Here is a 15,889-nt window from a genome sequence, read left to right as displayed (position 1 = left end):
TTGCCGATTTTGCAGGTGTAGCTTCAAGACGAGATGTTAATAAGACTGAATTTAGTTTTTTGAAGATATGTGACTACACACTGTATGTAGCCTATATTACATTCAGTGCAACCAAAGTGCTGCCTTTAAGGTGTAATGGTGTTAACATCAATATCAAGTGAACTGTGTGGAAATTGCAGCCTCAATGGGTAAATGGGCTGTGGTTCTGACACTGCTCACCCAATAATGATCTCCCAACACCTTTAAAGCTTCACGTCAGCACCCTAATTGCACGGTGAGTGTTTCCAGTGTGCTGCAGTAGGCTACAGCCAAAACAATGATAAAAAAAAACCGTACCACTGTTCATATACTCAGTGACCACTCTATAAGTGAGGTATGTACTATAAGCTGTGCATGTATATGGACTTAGTCATGTATTGAGAAAAGGTTAATTTTGATAATGTTTTGTAAGATATTTCATATTGGTAAACCAACAACATGGTTTCAGCTCACCTTAATCAGTGTTGGTGTATTTATTGTAGGTTAATCATGAACATGTGATCCATGACAAATATAACCACTTTATTAATCATTCAATTAAGCTATCACAGTTTCACAAAAGTGAATGTTTATTTCCACATTGGCCAGTTATTACTAAATCAGAATTATATAAGAATTAAATGGACAGTTTTTAAGATGAACAATAACAAAATATTTAGTTGTCACCCCTTTTCCGGATTTTAGATTGTGTAAACATCCGTAAGCGGCCTATTCATTTTCGAGCATTTATGATTCTATTCTATTCTTTTGTATCTTAGGAAGTTGATTGGCCGTGAGACGCAATGTGGGCGGGCTTCCAATGCTCGTGCCTCTTCGGTTATTGGTTGTTTACCTGAAAAAAAAAGAGGGTTCTGCGTTCCTCATTGGAGGGAAACGTCAGCAGGCCCTTGGTCTGATTGGTCAATATAGCTGGCGGGAGAGGTTCGCTCCAAGTTTTGAATTTTCATTGTGGGTCCTTGATTTAGTCCGAGACGATACGTTGTAGTGCAGCCAGGCAACAGTTCAGGTGGTGGTTTCTTAGCTAAAGTCAGTTTTAAACATAGTTAATAAGTTATTGCAAGCACCAGGGTTAGGCAGTAAATATAAGAAGAATGGCGGAACCACTGAAGGTAACTACCAAAACTTCGATATTTGCTGCTAGCTAACGTACTGTGGAACTAACTAGCCAGCAGCTAACGCTACTGTTAGTGTTCGTGAAGTGTCTTAGCAACGGTTACAATGTGCTAGTTAGCTAACACCGTTTAACGCTTGTTAGTAGTAACACATATAACTATCGTTAACGCACTGCTTAAGAAAATAACAATGTTTGGCCCCCATCAGTCGTGTAATAACTCCCTTCAGATCAAATGTGATGTAGGCCAATACATTTTACCAACCATCCGGCTAACGTTAGTTAGCTATTGTTAACCCCAACGTCACGTTGCGTTGTTTCCTTAATCGATTAAGAAGTAAAGTTGCCCGCCTCTATGGCGTTGCACACGCAATAGTGTTGTTGCATTCATTTAACGTTAGGATCAAAATTGATATGAATTCAGAAGTTTAATAACCAATGTTGCAGTTAATCGGTCCGGAAGACCCCGGGGAGCTTCACTCGGAATGTGACATTGTCATTTATATATTTATATGTGTAGATAGTAGATAGACTACACGTGTTATTTTCGAAATCAAAAACGTGTCTATAACCAGTTACGTTCAAACATCTGCCCTCCTGAAGTACCTTTGAGCAACACTTTGAAATCAGATCCCCGAAACTTGGTGTTTTGTAGACTAGACTTCACAGATGATTGACATTTTTTCCTGTAGACTTAGTATTTGTGTTTACCAAATTGTCTGACATTTTGTATCCATTAATACTCAAGATTCAAGTAATTACAAGGATGTGGAGTTGTTTGAGCGAGTGTCGTTGCAGATCCTGGTCATCATACCGAGGTTACTTGTAACACAAGTAGAACTCCTCTGCATGTTTATAGACTTAGCCAAGCAATGCAAGAAAACTCAAAAGATAACCCTGTGTCATTCGCAGCAGACCTTCTTTGAAAACAAGCCTTTGGAAAAGACCAAGAATGATCCAAAGCGCATGTCAGTGGAGAGGATCTACCAGAAGAAGACGCAGTTGGAGCACATTTTGCTCCGACCGGACTCCTACATTGGCTCTGTAGAGCCCGTCACCCAAGTGAGCGGTCACACGGCTATGTCTTTGAAATGGATGACTTCTCTAATTAGGTTCAGGTTGATAAGGAGAACAAAGAATTAATGGGTCACGTTATACTTCTTTCTTTAGCAAATGTGGGTGTATGATGAGGACGATGGACTGAACTGCCGTGATGTGACGTTTGTGCCCGGGCTTTACAAGATTTTTGATGAGATCCTTGGTGAGTAAACAGCGCGCACAACTTTACATGGTGTATAATATAAAGAGACAAATTGCTGGCCATCACTTGGCGGTCCTACCATACTGAGGCCTTTTTTTCCCCCCTTTCTACAGTGAATGCAGCTGACAATAAGCAGAGGGACAAGAGCATGTCCAGCATCAAGATCAACATAGATGTGTGAGTGTTATATAATGTTGGATGACAAGTTAAGATCTCAAAATATGTTATGACCTCACCACAGTGTCCCTTTGCTTGTAAGATATAATAGCCCCATATCCAGCTCAACTGATTTCCTTGGTATCCCAGAAGCACATGATGAAATGTGTGTATTCTTTTGTTCTTTGTAGTGAGAACAACACCATCAGTGTGTGGAATAATGGGAAGGGTATCCCTGTGGTGCAGCACAAAGTGGAGAAGGTCTATGTGCCTGCTCTCATCTTTGGACAGCTCCTCACCTCCAGTAACTATGATGATGACGAGAAGAAAGTCACCGGTGAGACTGATAGAAGAACTGCAGAGATCTAGTCATGTGATGACAATGCTTGATGCAACTTTGCACTAAAATCCAACAGATTGAGCAACGTGTTACAGCAAACACCACCAAAATGTCTGTTATAATCATTAGGAATTATTAATAATCACAAACTCTATTGTAAGAGTATAGTTTAAACATCCTCGTTCCAAAAAAGATATTTCATTATTGTAAACTATGAACATAAGCCCTGGGTAGTCGGCAGAAATGTAATTTAAAGCCACACATGGTTTTGTATACATATAGTACACTACCTACAGCCATGTTTTGTTTAATCAGTCGACTATTGCTTCTCTAGTATCCTCACTCACATCTTCACACCAATACTTCTTCTTTAGGTGGACGCAATGGATATGGTGCTAAGCTTTGCAACATCTTTAGCACAAAGTTCACTGTGGAGACTTCCTGTAAAGAGTCAAAGAAGACCTTCAAGCAGGTAGGGGGGGAGGCTGACCACATTTACTCTTTTCTAATTATTGTAACTTGAAAGGGAAATATGTAATTTCACAATATCTCCATGTTTTCCACAGACTTGGTATGACAACATGGGCAGGACAGGGGATTCCCACATCACACCCTTTGACGGAGAGGAACACACTTGCATCACGTTCAGGCCGGACCTAACCAAGTTTAAAATGAGCGTCCTGGACAAAGACACCGTGGCTCTGATGACCAGGAGGGCGTACGACATTGCTGGAGCCTCCAAGGGTGTCCGTGTGTTCTTCAATGGCAAGAGGCTGCCAGTAAGTCACCATGCTGTAGTGTGTCTTTGTGTCTTTTCTTCTTTGCATTCAAAGTACTAAATTCAATATTATGGCATTTCTCAAAGCCTTTTTTACATCCTAAACTTTTACATGGCTTTGATGCAAGAGTTTGCATAAATGTGCAAACAGAAATAAACCCAACGCTCATTATTCACTGCATAAGCCTGTCGAGGGGACGTCTTGTGCTCAAGACTAAAACCAGCCTTGTACTCCAGCTGACAGGTTTCCGCAGCTACGTGGACATGTATGTGAAGGACCGGGTGGACGAGCTCGGCAGTGCCCTCACCGTGGTCCACGAGATCGTCAACGACCGCTGGGAGGTCTGCCTCACCATGAGCGAGAAAGGTTTCCAGCAAGTCAGCTTTGTCAACAGCATTGCCACAACCAAGGTAATGCCATTGATTGCATCTGTGTAACAGAGTGGTAGATTGACTCTGGGCTGTGAACTCAAAGCTACACCGATAATTACATTTGTTTTAAGTAGTGTGATGGAATACTGGGCGCCAATTTTAATTTTATCTTAATTTGTAAGTCCCGTCTAAATTTATGTCGTAGAGCTGCTTTGACGCGCTTTAATGCTGACTGAACCAGTAGTCCAGGCTCCTTTGGCAGCTACGTACAAGTCTGGCAGCTCTCCCGGGCCACTTTGTGTCACTATGATTAAGACTTATGTCGTTTATTCTGTAAGTGGGATCTTGTGTTTGTCCTTTGCACCCTCAGGGAGGGAGGCACGTTGACTTCGTCGCTGACCAGGTGGTTAGCAAGCTCATTGAAGTGGTGAAGAAGAAGAACAAAGCTGGGGTGGCCGTCAAGCCTTTCCAGGTACAGTCATCTCATTGTGAACTCGGATCTTAGCTGAATGGAAACTATTCCAGAGATTGCTGGTCTCCTGTTAGCAGAACACATAACTGAGAATGCTCCACTCCCTCTCCATCCAGGTGAAGAACCACCTGTGTCTGTTCGTCAACTGCCTGATTGAGAACCCCACCTTTGACTCTCAGACCAAAGAGAACATGACACTGCAGCAGAAGAGCTTTGGCTCCGCGTGTCCTCTCAGTGACAAGTTCATTAAACAGGTGCCAATGAAGAATCACTCGCACTGGATTTTTTTTTTTTACACTCAGAAGTGTAATCACTCGGATATCACAAATCTTCATTCTCTGTTCTCCACAGGCCACATCCTGTGGGATTGTAGAAAGCATCATGAACTGGGTGAAGTTCAAGGCTCAGACTCAGCTGAACAAGAAATGCTCCAGTGTGAAGCACACCAAAATCAAAGGGGTGCCTAAACTGGACGATGCCAACGATGCAGGTATTGTATACACTGCCAGTTTTCTCTTTTCTACAGTCTTAGTCTGGCGAGAAAGCGAATTAGCCGCTATCATCCTGCAATGACCGTGTTCTCTGGCAGGCGGCAAGAACTCCATCGGCTGCACGCTGATCCTTACTGAGGGAGACTCGGCCAAGACACTCGCTGTGTCTGGGCTGGGAGTGATCGGCAGGGACCACTATGGCGTCTTCCCTCTCAGAGGAAAAATGCTCAACGTCCGGGAGGCCACACTCAAACAGGTGAGGTTACATATAGCGTAACGATAGAGCTTGTATTGTGTTTACCTCCGGACGGACACCGATGCATTCACGATGTCTTAGAACACATAATAACAATGGGTTCAATCAGAGAACCGTATTGAGCTTTGTTTGGCCTTCCTCCTCAGATCATGGAGAATGCTGAAATCAACAGCATCATTAAGATCCTCGGCCTTCAGTACAAGAAGAACTACAGCGACCCAGAATCCCTCAAGACTCTGCGTTATGGCAAGATCATGATCATGACAGATCAGGTGCGACAGGAGTCTTTAATTCTCATCTTGGACATATTTTTAATTAGCTGTTTAGTGCATCAAATTTAAACTTATTTTACTGCTTTTCAGTGCCGTCATAGAGCACGTCGTAAACTCTACTTTTCACGTTTGTCACGCACTTCAATGTAGGTGCTACATGTAAAAGTTTGAGTGGATCCATCTTTACTGATAACGTTAATGTTGTGATTTTGACAGGATCAAGATGGCTCCCACATTAAGGGCCTTCTGATCAACTTCATCCACCACAACTGGCCGTCCCTGCTGCGCCACAACTTCCTGGAAGAGTTCATCACCCCCATCATCAAGGTGCATAGTCTCACACTGAAACCACAAGATCTGTGTTTGACAAGTTATTTCATTATTTATTAAAAGTCACTATATGATATGGGAATATAGCATATCATGTGAAACAAAGGATGACTTCTAGCCCTGGTAGAGGTTCAGGCTTTTTGAGTAGTCTCCCTGGATTTACAACAACACTGCCATCTGGTGTCAAAACAACAATTCTTCCATTTATGTAAAAGATCTCACTCTTCATGAACCCTGGTGGTCATATTCTGTCCTTATTTGACCATTTTGTCAACCTTTCCCCCCTCTCTTTAGGCATCTCATAAGAAAACCCAGATGTCTTTCTACAGTATCCCTGAATACACTGCATGGAAGGAAAGCCAGTCCAACCCCAAATCTTGGAAAATAAAATACTACAAAGGTTTGTTATAAAACGCCTGTGTGGTAGTAAACATGACAAGTAAGCCGCTTTTCATACCTGGCCAGTGTTATGCTTGTAACCTTGTGTCTTTTATAATGCTCTATCTAACCTTTGTGGCCTTTGTCCATCCAGGTTTGGGAACCAGCACATCGCAGGAAGCCAAGGAGTACTTCTCTGATATGCAGAGGCACCGTATCCCATTCAAGTACTCTGGACCTGAGGACGATGAAGCTATTTCCCTTGTAAGATGTCACCCGTCTTGATGGCGGCTTAATCAGCCAATGAAATTTATAGTTCACCCGGGGACGGTCATGTAAAACCTTCGAGGTCCTTTTGTAAACTAATAACAGGGTGCAATATAAGTTATCATAAACTTCCTGCCGAGGATATAATTATTAGTTGGAGTGTTGATATTTGATTCTTGTGTCTTTTTGTTGTTGTTGTTTTTCCCCCAGGCCTTTAGCAAGAAGAAAGTGGACGAGCGTAAAGTGTGGCTGACCAACTTCATGGTGAACAGGCGTCAGCGCAGGGCTCACAACCTGCCAGAGGTAACGTCCCAACACTGGATGAATTCTGCTTCATTACTATTCCCTGTTGACTTTCACTGTATCTTGCCGTCTCTTCACAGGATTACTTGTACAGTCAGTCCACCAAGTCCCTCTCGTACAACGACTTTGTCAACAAGGAGCTGGTACTTTTCTCCAACTCTGACAACGAGCGGTCCCTCCCCTGCCTGGTGGACGGTGTGTGACAACGATCACTGAGAACACGTTTGTGAATCTTAAGAAGAACTGTTTGTCAGGTGTGCGAGTGGTTTAATGTGTGTGTGTGTGTGTGTGTCAGGTCTGAAACCAGGCCAGAGGAAGGTGCTGTTCTGTTGCTTCAAGAGGAATGACAAGCGGGAGGTGAAGGTGGCCCAGTTGGCTGGCTCGGTGGCTGAGATGTCAGCCTACCACCACGGAGAGGTGAGACGACATCACAAATTTTGATCTGGTTATTTCCCACATATGTTTACAATGCCAATGATTTTTGTTGTTGTAAACTTTCTGTGAAGCTTTCTTTGGTTGTCTTTTTAATACTGTTGGTTTAATCTCTTCATCTCTGTTAATGTTCCAGATCTCTCTGATGATGACCATTGTCGGTTTGGCCCAGAACTTTGTGGGAAGCAACAACTTGAACCTGCTGCAGCCTCTGGGTCAGTTCGGAACCAGATTGCACGGTGGCAAGGACTCTGCCAGCCCTCGATACATCTTCACCATGCTCAGGTCAGCAGCCTCCTTGCAAACTACAAATAATCTAAAGATACAGACATCCTGCACACGTTTAGGAACGTGGGGGGGAGTTAATGTCACGATTAGTTGCCGATTAACTTAAAAATTCTCCCAATTCTTCTGTCCTTCCAGCCCTCTGGCCCGCCTTCTTTTCCCAGCTGTGGACGACAACCTGCTCAAGTACAACGTTGATGACAACCAGCGCGTGGAGCCGGAGTGGTACTTGCCCATCATCCCCACGGTGCTGGTGAACGGTGTCGAAGGTATCGGCACGGGCTGGGCCAGCAAGATCCCCAACTACGACATACGAGAGATCGTCAGCAACGTCCACCGCATGCTCAATGGCGACGAGCCTCTGCCCATGGTGAGGACAGGAAACGGCTGCTGTTGCTTTCTGACATCGCTGTCTTGTGTCTCCTTGGTGGACAAATCAGACGATGACTGTGCCTTTTTTTTTTTTTCACAGCTTCCAAACTACAAAGGCTTCAAAGGCGCACTCGAGCATGTGGTGGACAACCAGTACATGATCAGTGGAGAGGTGGCCATCATTGATTCCACCACCATTGAGATCTCTGAGTTGCCCGTCAAATCCTGGACGCAGGTTAGTCCCTCGAGCTTTGTCCTACTTATTAGGGACGTGTTCCGGATTGTAACATTGTCTCGAGGATGAAATTAATTCATTTTGAGTACTTTTTGCGATCATTTGTAATTACATCTACATGTCATTTCACGCGGTTCTCTGTCGGTCTAGATCTACAAGGAGAACGTGCTGGAGCCGATGTTGGGTGGCACAGAGAAGGTCCCCCCTCTGATCACAGACTACAAGGAATACCACACCGACACCACCGTGCGCTTTGTGGTCAAGATGACGGAAGAGAAGCTGAGTGAGGCGGAGGCTGCTGGCCTCCACAAAGTCTTCAAACTTCAGAACACCCTCACTTGCAATTCTATGGTACCCGCTGCCACACATGTGCACATATCTAATGTTTCAGCGAGAGAGGCTGGATCAAGTCGTCATGTACCTGACTATCATTATTTATTTTTAGGTTCTGTTTGACCATGCGGGCAGCCTGAATAAGTACGAGTCCGTGCAGGATATTTTCAAGGACTTCTTTGAGTTGAGGATGAAGTACTACGTGCTGAGAAAGGATTGGTTGGTCGGCATGCTGACTGCAGAGAGCGCTAAACTCACAAACCAGGCCCGCTTCATCCTGGAGAAAATCGAGGGCAGCCTGGTCATTGGTTAGTGACTGGTTACACTTTTCTTTATAAAGCGTATAAACAAGGAAGATAAATAGTTTGTATTTTTACATGACTCTCCACTAATTGTGAGTAATTTAGCCTCAAATTAAATGTTGAAGAAAAGCTACTCAAGTGTTTTATTTGGAACCGCTTCTGAAATTGTAATATTCATAGCAGTCACCATCATTTTAGCCAAAATCGTGCCGACCGTAGAATGTGTTTTTTGATTTTCCTTTTATCAAAAGTATTAATAACGTTCATCTATTTTTAGAGAACAAGCCAAAGAAGGAACTGATCCGCATGCTGCAGCAGATGGGCTACGACTCTGACCCGGTGAAGGCTTGGAAACAGGCCCAAGAGAAGGTAGGAGACTCTGAATCGTGTGGTTTTCAGCTGCTTGAGTTCCGACTGCTAGGTAGTCCGCCTCCGCTACGGCAAATATTACATGTTTGTGTTCATGCTCGTAGAATGTGGACGCCATAGAGGAAGAGGCGGAGGAAGGGGCGGAGGAGGAGGAGGACACCAGTGGGCCAGACTACAACTACCTGCTGAGCATGCCCATGTGGTACTTGACCAAAGAGAAGAAAGATGAGCTGTGCAAACAGAGGGACGCTAAGGTGTGATGTCCAGCTGTGCCGTAATCGTACTGGTTCATCTCGTGTAAACGTCTCTGACCCAACGTTTGTTTTCTAGATGGCAGAGCTCGACACCCTGAAGAAGAAGTCTCCAACAGACCTGTGGAAGGCAGACCTTGCTGCTTTCTGCGAGGAACTGGAGGTATTGTCTCTTTATCTGTCTACACTTGCTATTTCTATACATGCAAGCGCACCTCCTCAGTCACACACGGTCAACTACCGTATGTCCACCGCAGTTGTAGAAGAGAGATTGTCAATATAACTTGCATAATACATAACAGATGTATATTCAATCCGGTATGAGCATGCATGCACATTGAGCACTGATCTCTGGTTACGTTCCTCCTTGTCACTGTCAAACCTCTCTCTCTCTCTCTCTCTCTCTCTCTCTCCTGAATATTCTTCTGGTCTTGTTCCTCCTTGTGCTCAGAGAGTTGAGGAAAAAGAAAAAGAGGCGGAGAAAATGCCGGTCGCTAAAAAGGGGGCGGGAAAAGGCAGAGCGATGAAGGTGAAGCAGGAGACTCTGCCCACGCCGCAAGGCCGCCGCGTTGTCCCGCGCATTACCAGCGCCATGAAAGCTGAAGCGAACAAGAAGGCTGTGAGGGTCAAAAAAGTCAAGGTATGACTTTTCAGATTAGAAAAATCACACCCGACAAGGGTTATCTTGTTATTGTTTGTAGTTTATTGGGTTCTGAGGTACTCCCAGTCATCACACCGGTGAGAAGCTAAACTTCCGGTCGTGTGTTGTAGGTCTTGTATCTGCATAGCTTGACCTCATTTCTCTTAACTGTAGACCGAAAAGGTCGTGGTGAAGATGGAGTTTGGAGAAGATGCAGAGAACGAGGAGCCGAGTGAGGAGGTTGGCTTGGCTGCACGACTGAGCAAGAAACCTAGAACCAAGGAGACGGGTGAGTGGCTGAAGATGTTCCCCTGTCAGCAGTTCAGAGGGGAAAGACTTTCTCTTAACAGCACATCAGACTCTCCAATTTATCTTCTCTGATGTATCATTTTAATATCATAAAAAGTTCAATCAAACAAAATGACAAACTTATTTCAATTATTGTTCAGCGATTGTGAGTAAAACATCATTTTGATAAATATAGTCCTGCAACAAGTAAGAAATTGCTCTTCAGTGACATCTAGTGGCAGCCCTGGCAAAAATACATCATTTGCAAACATTTTGAAAACAAAAATTGGGATTTAGTTTAATACATTTTAAGCGTATGACCTGTTAGATAAATGATGTTGTGCTTCGGAGATAAGATGCAGGGCTGCATGCCTTTACGGTGTTCATTATATTTACCCACAATTACTCCTCAGCCCCACCACGGTTACAAAGTGACTCAGGTGATGTGCCAGACTACTTGAGCTTGCAAAAGATTCTAACATTCCTAGTGAGATGGGCACGATGACAGACTTCTGCTGGATGTTTGTAGAACCAGATATGTGTGTGTATGTTGAGTGTAGCCCACGGTGGATGGGTTAGGGGGAATATCACAACAGAATTAAGAGAAAACCTTGACCATCATAAGTGATGTTTTACAGTAAATTATTACAGTTTGCACATTTCTAAATACTGTATCTACTGTAATGAAGCTGCATTGTATTTTTTTTTGCTTGAGATGACTAAGAAACACACGTTCTCTGCAGAAGCATCAAAGAGCAGCAGGCAGAGCACTCTTCAGTTCAAGCCCGTTTCCAAGAAGCCCAAAAACAATCCGTGGTCGGATGAGGAGTCCGATGCCAATCTGTCCGACAGCAAGATGGAGTCTGAAGAGGAAGCGGTCGCCCCGAGGGAGAAGGTGGCACGCAAATCTAAAGGTGAATCCGCTCGATGAACCGGACCACCAACTAACATGGCTTAGAGGGAGATGGTTGTATCCATTATGTTTCCCATCTATGAAAAGACTGTTTGTTCATACATACCGAATACTTGCCACATCACCAGTCTATCTTCCACAGCGAGACACGATGCAATCACTGTAGAAATGTTTTGGATTTTGAATGACAACACTGATACACTGCATTTCCTGAGAGGCTAATTAGCTCTCTATCTCAATTCGCCCGAAACTTATCTTTGCAACAGCTGTTTGATTGCTCATCTGTTATGGGAGTTCTTTAGTAAAACAAACTACCACTGACCCTGATTCACGTGGCAGCGTTGCTAAATCAAACCACTCTGTTTGCTCGTTTCTCAAGCTGCGGTGAAGTACAGTATGTCCGACAGCGAACAGGAATTTGATGACTGGGAGAAGAAGGACGCTCCAAAACGGAGGGCCGTTATCAGCGATGATGACGACAGCTTCATCCCAGAGCCCGTGGCCGACAGCGACGTGGACTCTCCTGGCCCGCCTCCCAAAGCTCCAGAACCCCCGTGAGTATTAAAACAACCAACAACTTGATGTAGAAGCGTCTTTCACGTTTTTTGAATCAAATGTTGTTATTTTCATGCAGGAAGAAAACGGCAAGGAGCAAAACGACCGCTAAACAAGCTAAAGCCAAGTCGAGCTGTAAGTATTTCCACGGGACCCCCGTGTGATGACCTGGTGACATGTTGAACCACGGGTCTGTGCTTTAATTCATTCATTAATTTGCACTTCGTGGCGCTTTTGCAGCTCAGTCGGATGATCAGTTGCCTGTTGCACCCAAGGCTCCAGTTCAGCGCAAAACCAAGGAGGCTGCACCCAAGAAAGCTCCTGCTGCCAGGAAACCAGCTGCGTCTAAGAAGGCTGCAGGTAATTAGACTAACTAGGGCCCGCTCAGAGGGGCGCATATGTCAGATTTAAGAGCAGATGCATTGGTAAAGTTCCAAAGTTATAATAAAGCTGTTTTTATGGGTTCCTCGTCAAAATTGCACCATCAAATTACAGGTCGAGTTAAATTGTTACACTAGTTGTACACATATTTCTGGTAAGAGCAAAAGCTAAAGTGTAATGCATCCTTCCCTAATCTGCTGAGTTCTCTTTTCCTGTTGACTTCTCATAGACGTGAAGCAGCCGTCCATCCTTGATGCTCTTTCTAAGTCCAAACCTGCGTCCACCAAGGCTGCGAAGACGATCCCGTCATTTGACTCCAGTGACTCGGAGACTGAAGCCAAAGCTCCCGTTGCAAAGGCCAAACACGTTCTGAAACGAAAGCAAATCGTCAGTGACGACTCCGACAGCAGCTCAGGCGACCTCATGTCGCGCCTCAAATCCAAAACCACGACCAGCAAGGTCAGTTTCTACTACTGAACTCAGAAAAGGTCATTGTAACTCACAATGAACACATTTTTTTTTTTTTTTTAGAGCTGAATGTTTTCTCTCCTCTTGCAGAAAACCAAGAAATGGGACGACGACGACGACGACAGCTTCCAGGTTTCCGACCAGGAGGCAGCAGCAGCTCCCGTAGCAGCGCGGCCCCCGCGTGCCCGGAAACCTGTCACCTACAACATGGACTCCGACTCAGATGAAGACCTTTAAATTTGACTCGCCAAGTCAGTTTTAGATTTAGTGTTCTAGACATGTTCTTAATAAGTTACACGTGCGATTTAATGTTGCTTGGATTTTATCACTTGAAGGATGGTTGCATTTACGTTAGTGGCTTAGATAGACCTGCCGTCCTAAAGAAACAAAATAACTGAGTCACTGTTTCTCATCCTGTCAAAGAGCAGAAGTAAAATAAATAAAAATAAAAAAGTATACATCTGGTGCTTTGACTGCATTATATTTGCAAGTCTAGTTTTAGTCTTGGAGTTCTTGAAATGTCTTTTTTGTGATTCACTTGTTTGTGTTTTGTTGTGTCCTGTAAATATTTCAATGGCTGTTCATTTTTATATTTAGCAAAGAATAAAGTTCCCTTGTTTGTTTGTTATTGCTTGTGTTTGGACTTGTTCTTTGCTTCAGGGCTAATGTCTCGTCAAACCTGTCATCCGTCTGTACAAGTCAGGTTCTCAGTTTTCAAATGATTTGTGAGGGAGGAGCGTCCGCCACACATGTGGTAGATGTATAATGTGATGAAATGGGGATCAGCTCACTGAAGTTTGAATGGTTAAGTAGCATGTTCAAAAGTTGAGTTTATGATCATTTAGACAACTATTCCTTGAAACATTATTTTTATTGCTTGCATGAAATACCGAATCCTGAACTTCAAACCTCTACGCTCAATGAAAATCGCCGGGTGTCTTTAAAAGCCGCTAACTGAACGAAGTACTCTGCGTGTGTCAGGGTGCTTTATGCAATTTGCATGTTCTAATGTTGCCCATTGTGGCCCGGGAAGCTGCTGGCACAGCTTACAACAGACTCTTCCTGCTGTTTCGGAAGCTCTTTGAAATGCTCATCAAGACTGCGCCTTTCTTGGGTAAACAGCGCGTGTGTCTGGGACCCTTGATGGGTACAGATTAGGACGTAGCCCGAATTTCCTAAACTGTTGCCGCCCTCTCAAATTGTTTGCCCCGGCAAACTTCAATCACATGCCATTTAGAGAGAGAATGAGAGGAATATAAGCTGGTGTGCAGATGAGCTTTGTTGGACACACTTTTTATTTGTTCAAGTCTTTTGGTTTGTATCCGACTGGGAGAAGACAAACAAGGATTATCACAGAGGGTAGGTTTCGTAAGTCTCTGCTTTAGGCTGAACCTGTTGTGTTGTTTTCTGCCATTGGCTTGCCCTTAAATGCTGTTTCTCAGGAACGCTTCAGAGACACAAGTGGCTCAACCAGCATTCCACAAGTAGCAGCTTGTAGCGGATAGAGGCTGTGCTCATAAACGTCTCAAAGTCAAGTTCAGATGTGTGGAAAGTAACCTATATTATGCCATTGTTGGGGTCAACTGTTCTGTCTTTAAGATGTGTTAAATGAAACTTAAAGAGACATAGGGGGTTTAATATAGGCAAGTGTTCCTGTTTGACTCCTTTAGTGACGTGCTTAAATTGCTGTTATTGCAGGTGGTGTAATCATGTTTTATTTTTGGTTTCAGGTCTTGGGAATGTGAACCTTTATCGCCACTGTGGGTGCATAAAGCTTTGACCTGTAGATTAGTCCGTTTAGTCTCACTATGAGTCATGAATTGAAGACTAAGATAAGATACATTTTACTTTCTTTTTTTTACCCATAGAAGGCAGAGACGGACAGGTGGATAAAGCTCACGATTTTCCTAGAAGCCGTATCCAAGACAGCGCTGCAATCATGGGTGAATGGGGCTTCCTCAGTGGACTCTTTGACAGCCTCCAGGCCCACTCGCCGATGCTTGGCCGTTTCTGGCTCTTTCTCATGCTCGTCTTCAGGATGCTGATCCTGGGAACTGTGGCCAGCGACCTGTTTGAAGACGAGCAAGAGGAGTTTGCCTGCAACACCCTCCAGCCGGGCTGCAAACAGGTGTGCTACGACATGGCCTTCCCCATCTCCCAGTACAGATTCTGGGTGTTTCACATCGTCCTCATCGCCACACCGTCCCTGGTTTTCCTCATGTATGTCATGCATCACCGCAACAAGACTAAATCCAGCGAAACCAGCTCTAAATCCAACAAAACCAGCTCTAAATCCAGCGAAACCAGCTCTAAATCCAGCAAAACCAGCTCTAAATCCAGCAAAACCAGCTCTAAATCCAGCGAACCCAGCAGCCAGCACAACAGAGAAGAGCACCGTTTGAGGAGGCTGTACATTGTCAATGTGGTCTTCCGCCTATTGGCAGAATTGGGCTTTCTAGTGGGCCAGTGGATGCTGTACGGCTTCAAGGTGGAGGCTCAGTTCCCCTGTAGCCGCTTCCCTTGCCCCTACACGGTGGACTGCTTCACCTCCCGCCCTGCGGAAAAAACAGTCTTCCTCTGCTTCTACTTCGCTGTAGGTGTGATATCGGCGGCTTCCAGCTGCGCGGAGCTTTTCCACAGCTCCATGAAGTGGTTCTGCTCGAGCCAGCCGGCCTTCGACCCGGAGCGCCAGAACCTCGACAACACCAAGTGCGAGGAGGAGGAGGAGGAGGAGGTGGTGAAGGAGAAACCGCGAGGAAGGACGGCGTCGGAGAGCATGGCCAGCAACACGAGGCTGAAGGGGGGGGGTCACGAGCGTCACGAGCGTCACAAGCACAGGCGATGATTGGAGACATAAGGAAATGCTTGGTAGACAGTCATAAGATCAGGAAATGAGCATGAAGAAGATGGCTCTGATAAGGCCGGCGCATTGTTGACTTGTTTGGTCTCATGAATCATTACGGACCATGAACAGTTCAGGCGGGAAAAAGACTTTATTATGCTTGATACACTCAGTTTAATGCTGACTGGGTCTTTGTTTCAAAGAGAACTGGTTACGTCCTTGTGCCACGCGAACAATAGTGAACTTTATTTCAGACAGTGAAGTCCAAGTATATAAATGAAGATAACTGATAGAAACCATTTATGGTCTCTATTTGAGTGTGTGTGTGTGTGTGTGTGTGTGTGTGTGTGTGTGTGTGTGTGTGTGTGTGTGTGTGTGTGTGTTTCCTTTAAAGAAG

General features: G+C 44.6%; 2 protein-coding genes across 2 annotated transcripts; both read left to right on the top strand.

The window, feature by feature from the left end:
- Positions 1-945: 945 nt before the first annotated feature.
- On the top strand, positions 946-13,278 carry top2a (DNA topoisomerase II alpha). The gene is made up of 35 exons (XM_076093456.1): positions 946-1,148; positions 2,063-2,212; positions 2,321-2,411; positions 2,525-2,588; positions 2,759-2,904; positions 3,282-3,379; positions 3,474-3,686; positions 3,923-4,096; positions 4,428-4,529; positions 4,646-4,783; positions 4,881-5,019; positions 5,119-5,276; positions 5,423-5,548; positions 5,765-5,875; positions 6,173-6,278; positions 6,411-6,520; positions 6,734-6,826; positions 6,907-7,021; positions 7,122-7,243; positions 7,395-7,543; positions 7,682-7,913; positions 8,016-8,150; positions 8,301-8,501; positions 8,596-8,791; positions 9,063-9,154; positions 9,259-9,408; positions 9,485-9,568; positions 9,857-10,045; positions 10,220-10,334; positions 11,077-11,247; positions 11,626-11,800; positions 11,881-11,936; positions 12,042-12,161; positions 12,412-12,641; positions 12,741-13,278. Exons 1-35 carry the CDS (start codon positions 1,131-1,133, stop codon positions 12,885-12,887), a joined length of 4,716 nt encoding a protein of 1,571 aa, XP_075949571.1. The 5' UTR covers positions 946-1,130; the 3' UTR covers positions 12,888-13,278.
- A 1,248-nt stretch (positions 13,279-14,526) lies between these two features.
- Positions 14,527-15,495, top strand: LOC142951274 (gap junction delta-3 protein-like). The gene is made up of 2 exons (XM_076092770.1): positions 14,527-14,902; positions 14,996-15,495. The coding sequence occupies exons 1-2, from the start codon at positions 14,590-14,592 to the stop codon at positions 15,493-15,495; spliced, it is 813 nt and encodes a 270-aa protein (XP_075948885.1). The 5' UTR covers positions 14,527-14,589.
- Positions 15,496-15,889: the final 394 nt, after the last annotated feature.

Source organism: Anarhichas minor, unplaced genomic scaffold (genome assembly GCF_050575085.1).
Source record: "Anarhichas minor isolate MPS153535 unplaced genomic scaffold, ASM5057508v1 ptg000017l, whole genome shotgun sequence".
NCBI classification, from domain to species: domain Eukaryota; kingdom Metazoa; phylum Chordata; class Actinopteri; order Perciformes; family Anarhichadidae; genus Anarhichas; species Anarhichas minor.
Note: the sequence above shows the minus strand (reverse complement) of the source record. Positions and strands in the feature narration are given on the sequence as shown.

Coding starts and splice junctions, on each gene's coding strand:
- top2a (XM_076093456.1), top strand. Junction 6,521..6,733: donor ACGATGAAGCTATTTCCCTT/GTAAGATGTCAC, acceptor TTTTTCCCCCAG/GCCTTTAGCAAGAAGAAAGT. Junction 6,827..6,906: donor GGGCTCACAACCTGCCAGAG/GTAACGTCCCAA, acceptor GTCTCTTCACAG/GATTACTTGTACAGTCAGTC.
- LOC142951274 (XM_076092770.1), top strand. CDS start 14,590: ATGGGTGAATGGGGCTTCCTCAGTGGACTCTTTGACAGCCTCCAGGCC. Junction 14,903..14,995: donor TCACCGCAACAAGACTAAAT/CCAGCGAAACCA, acceptor AATCCAGCAAAA/CCAGCTCTAAATCCAGCGAA.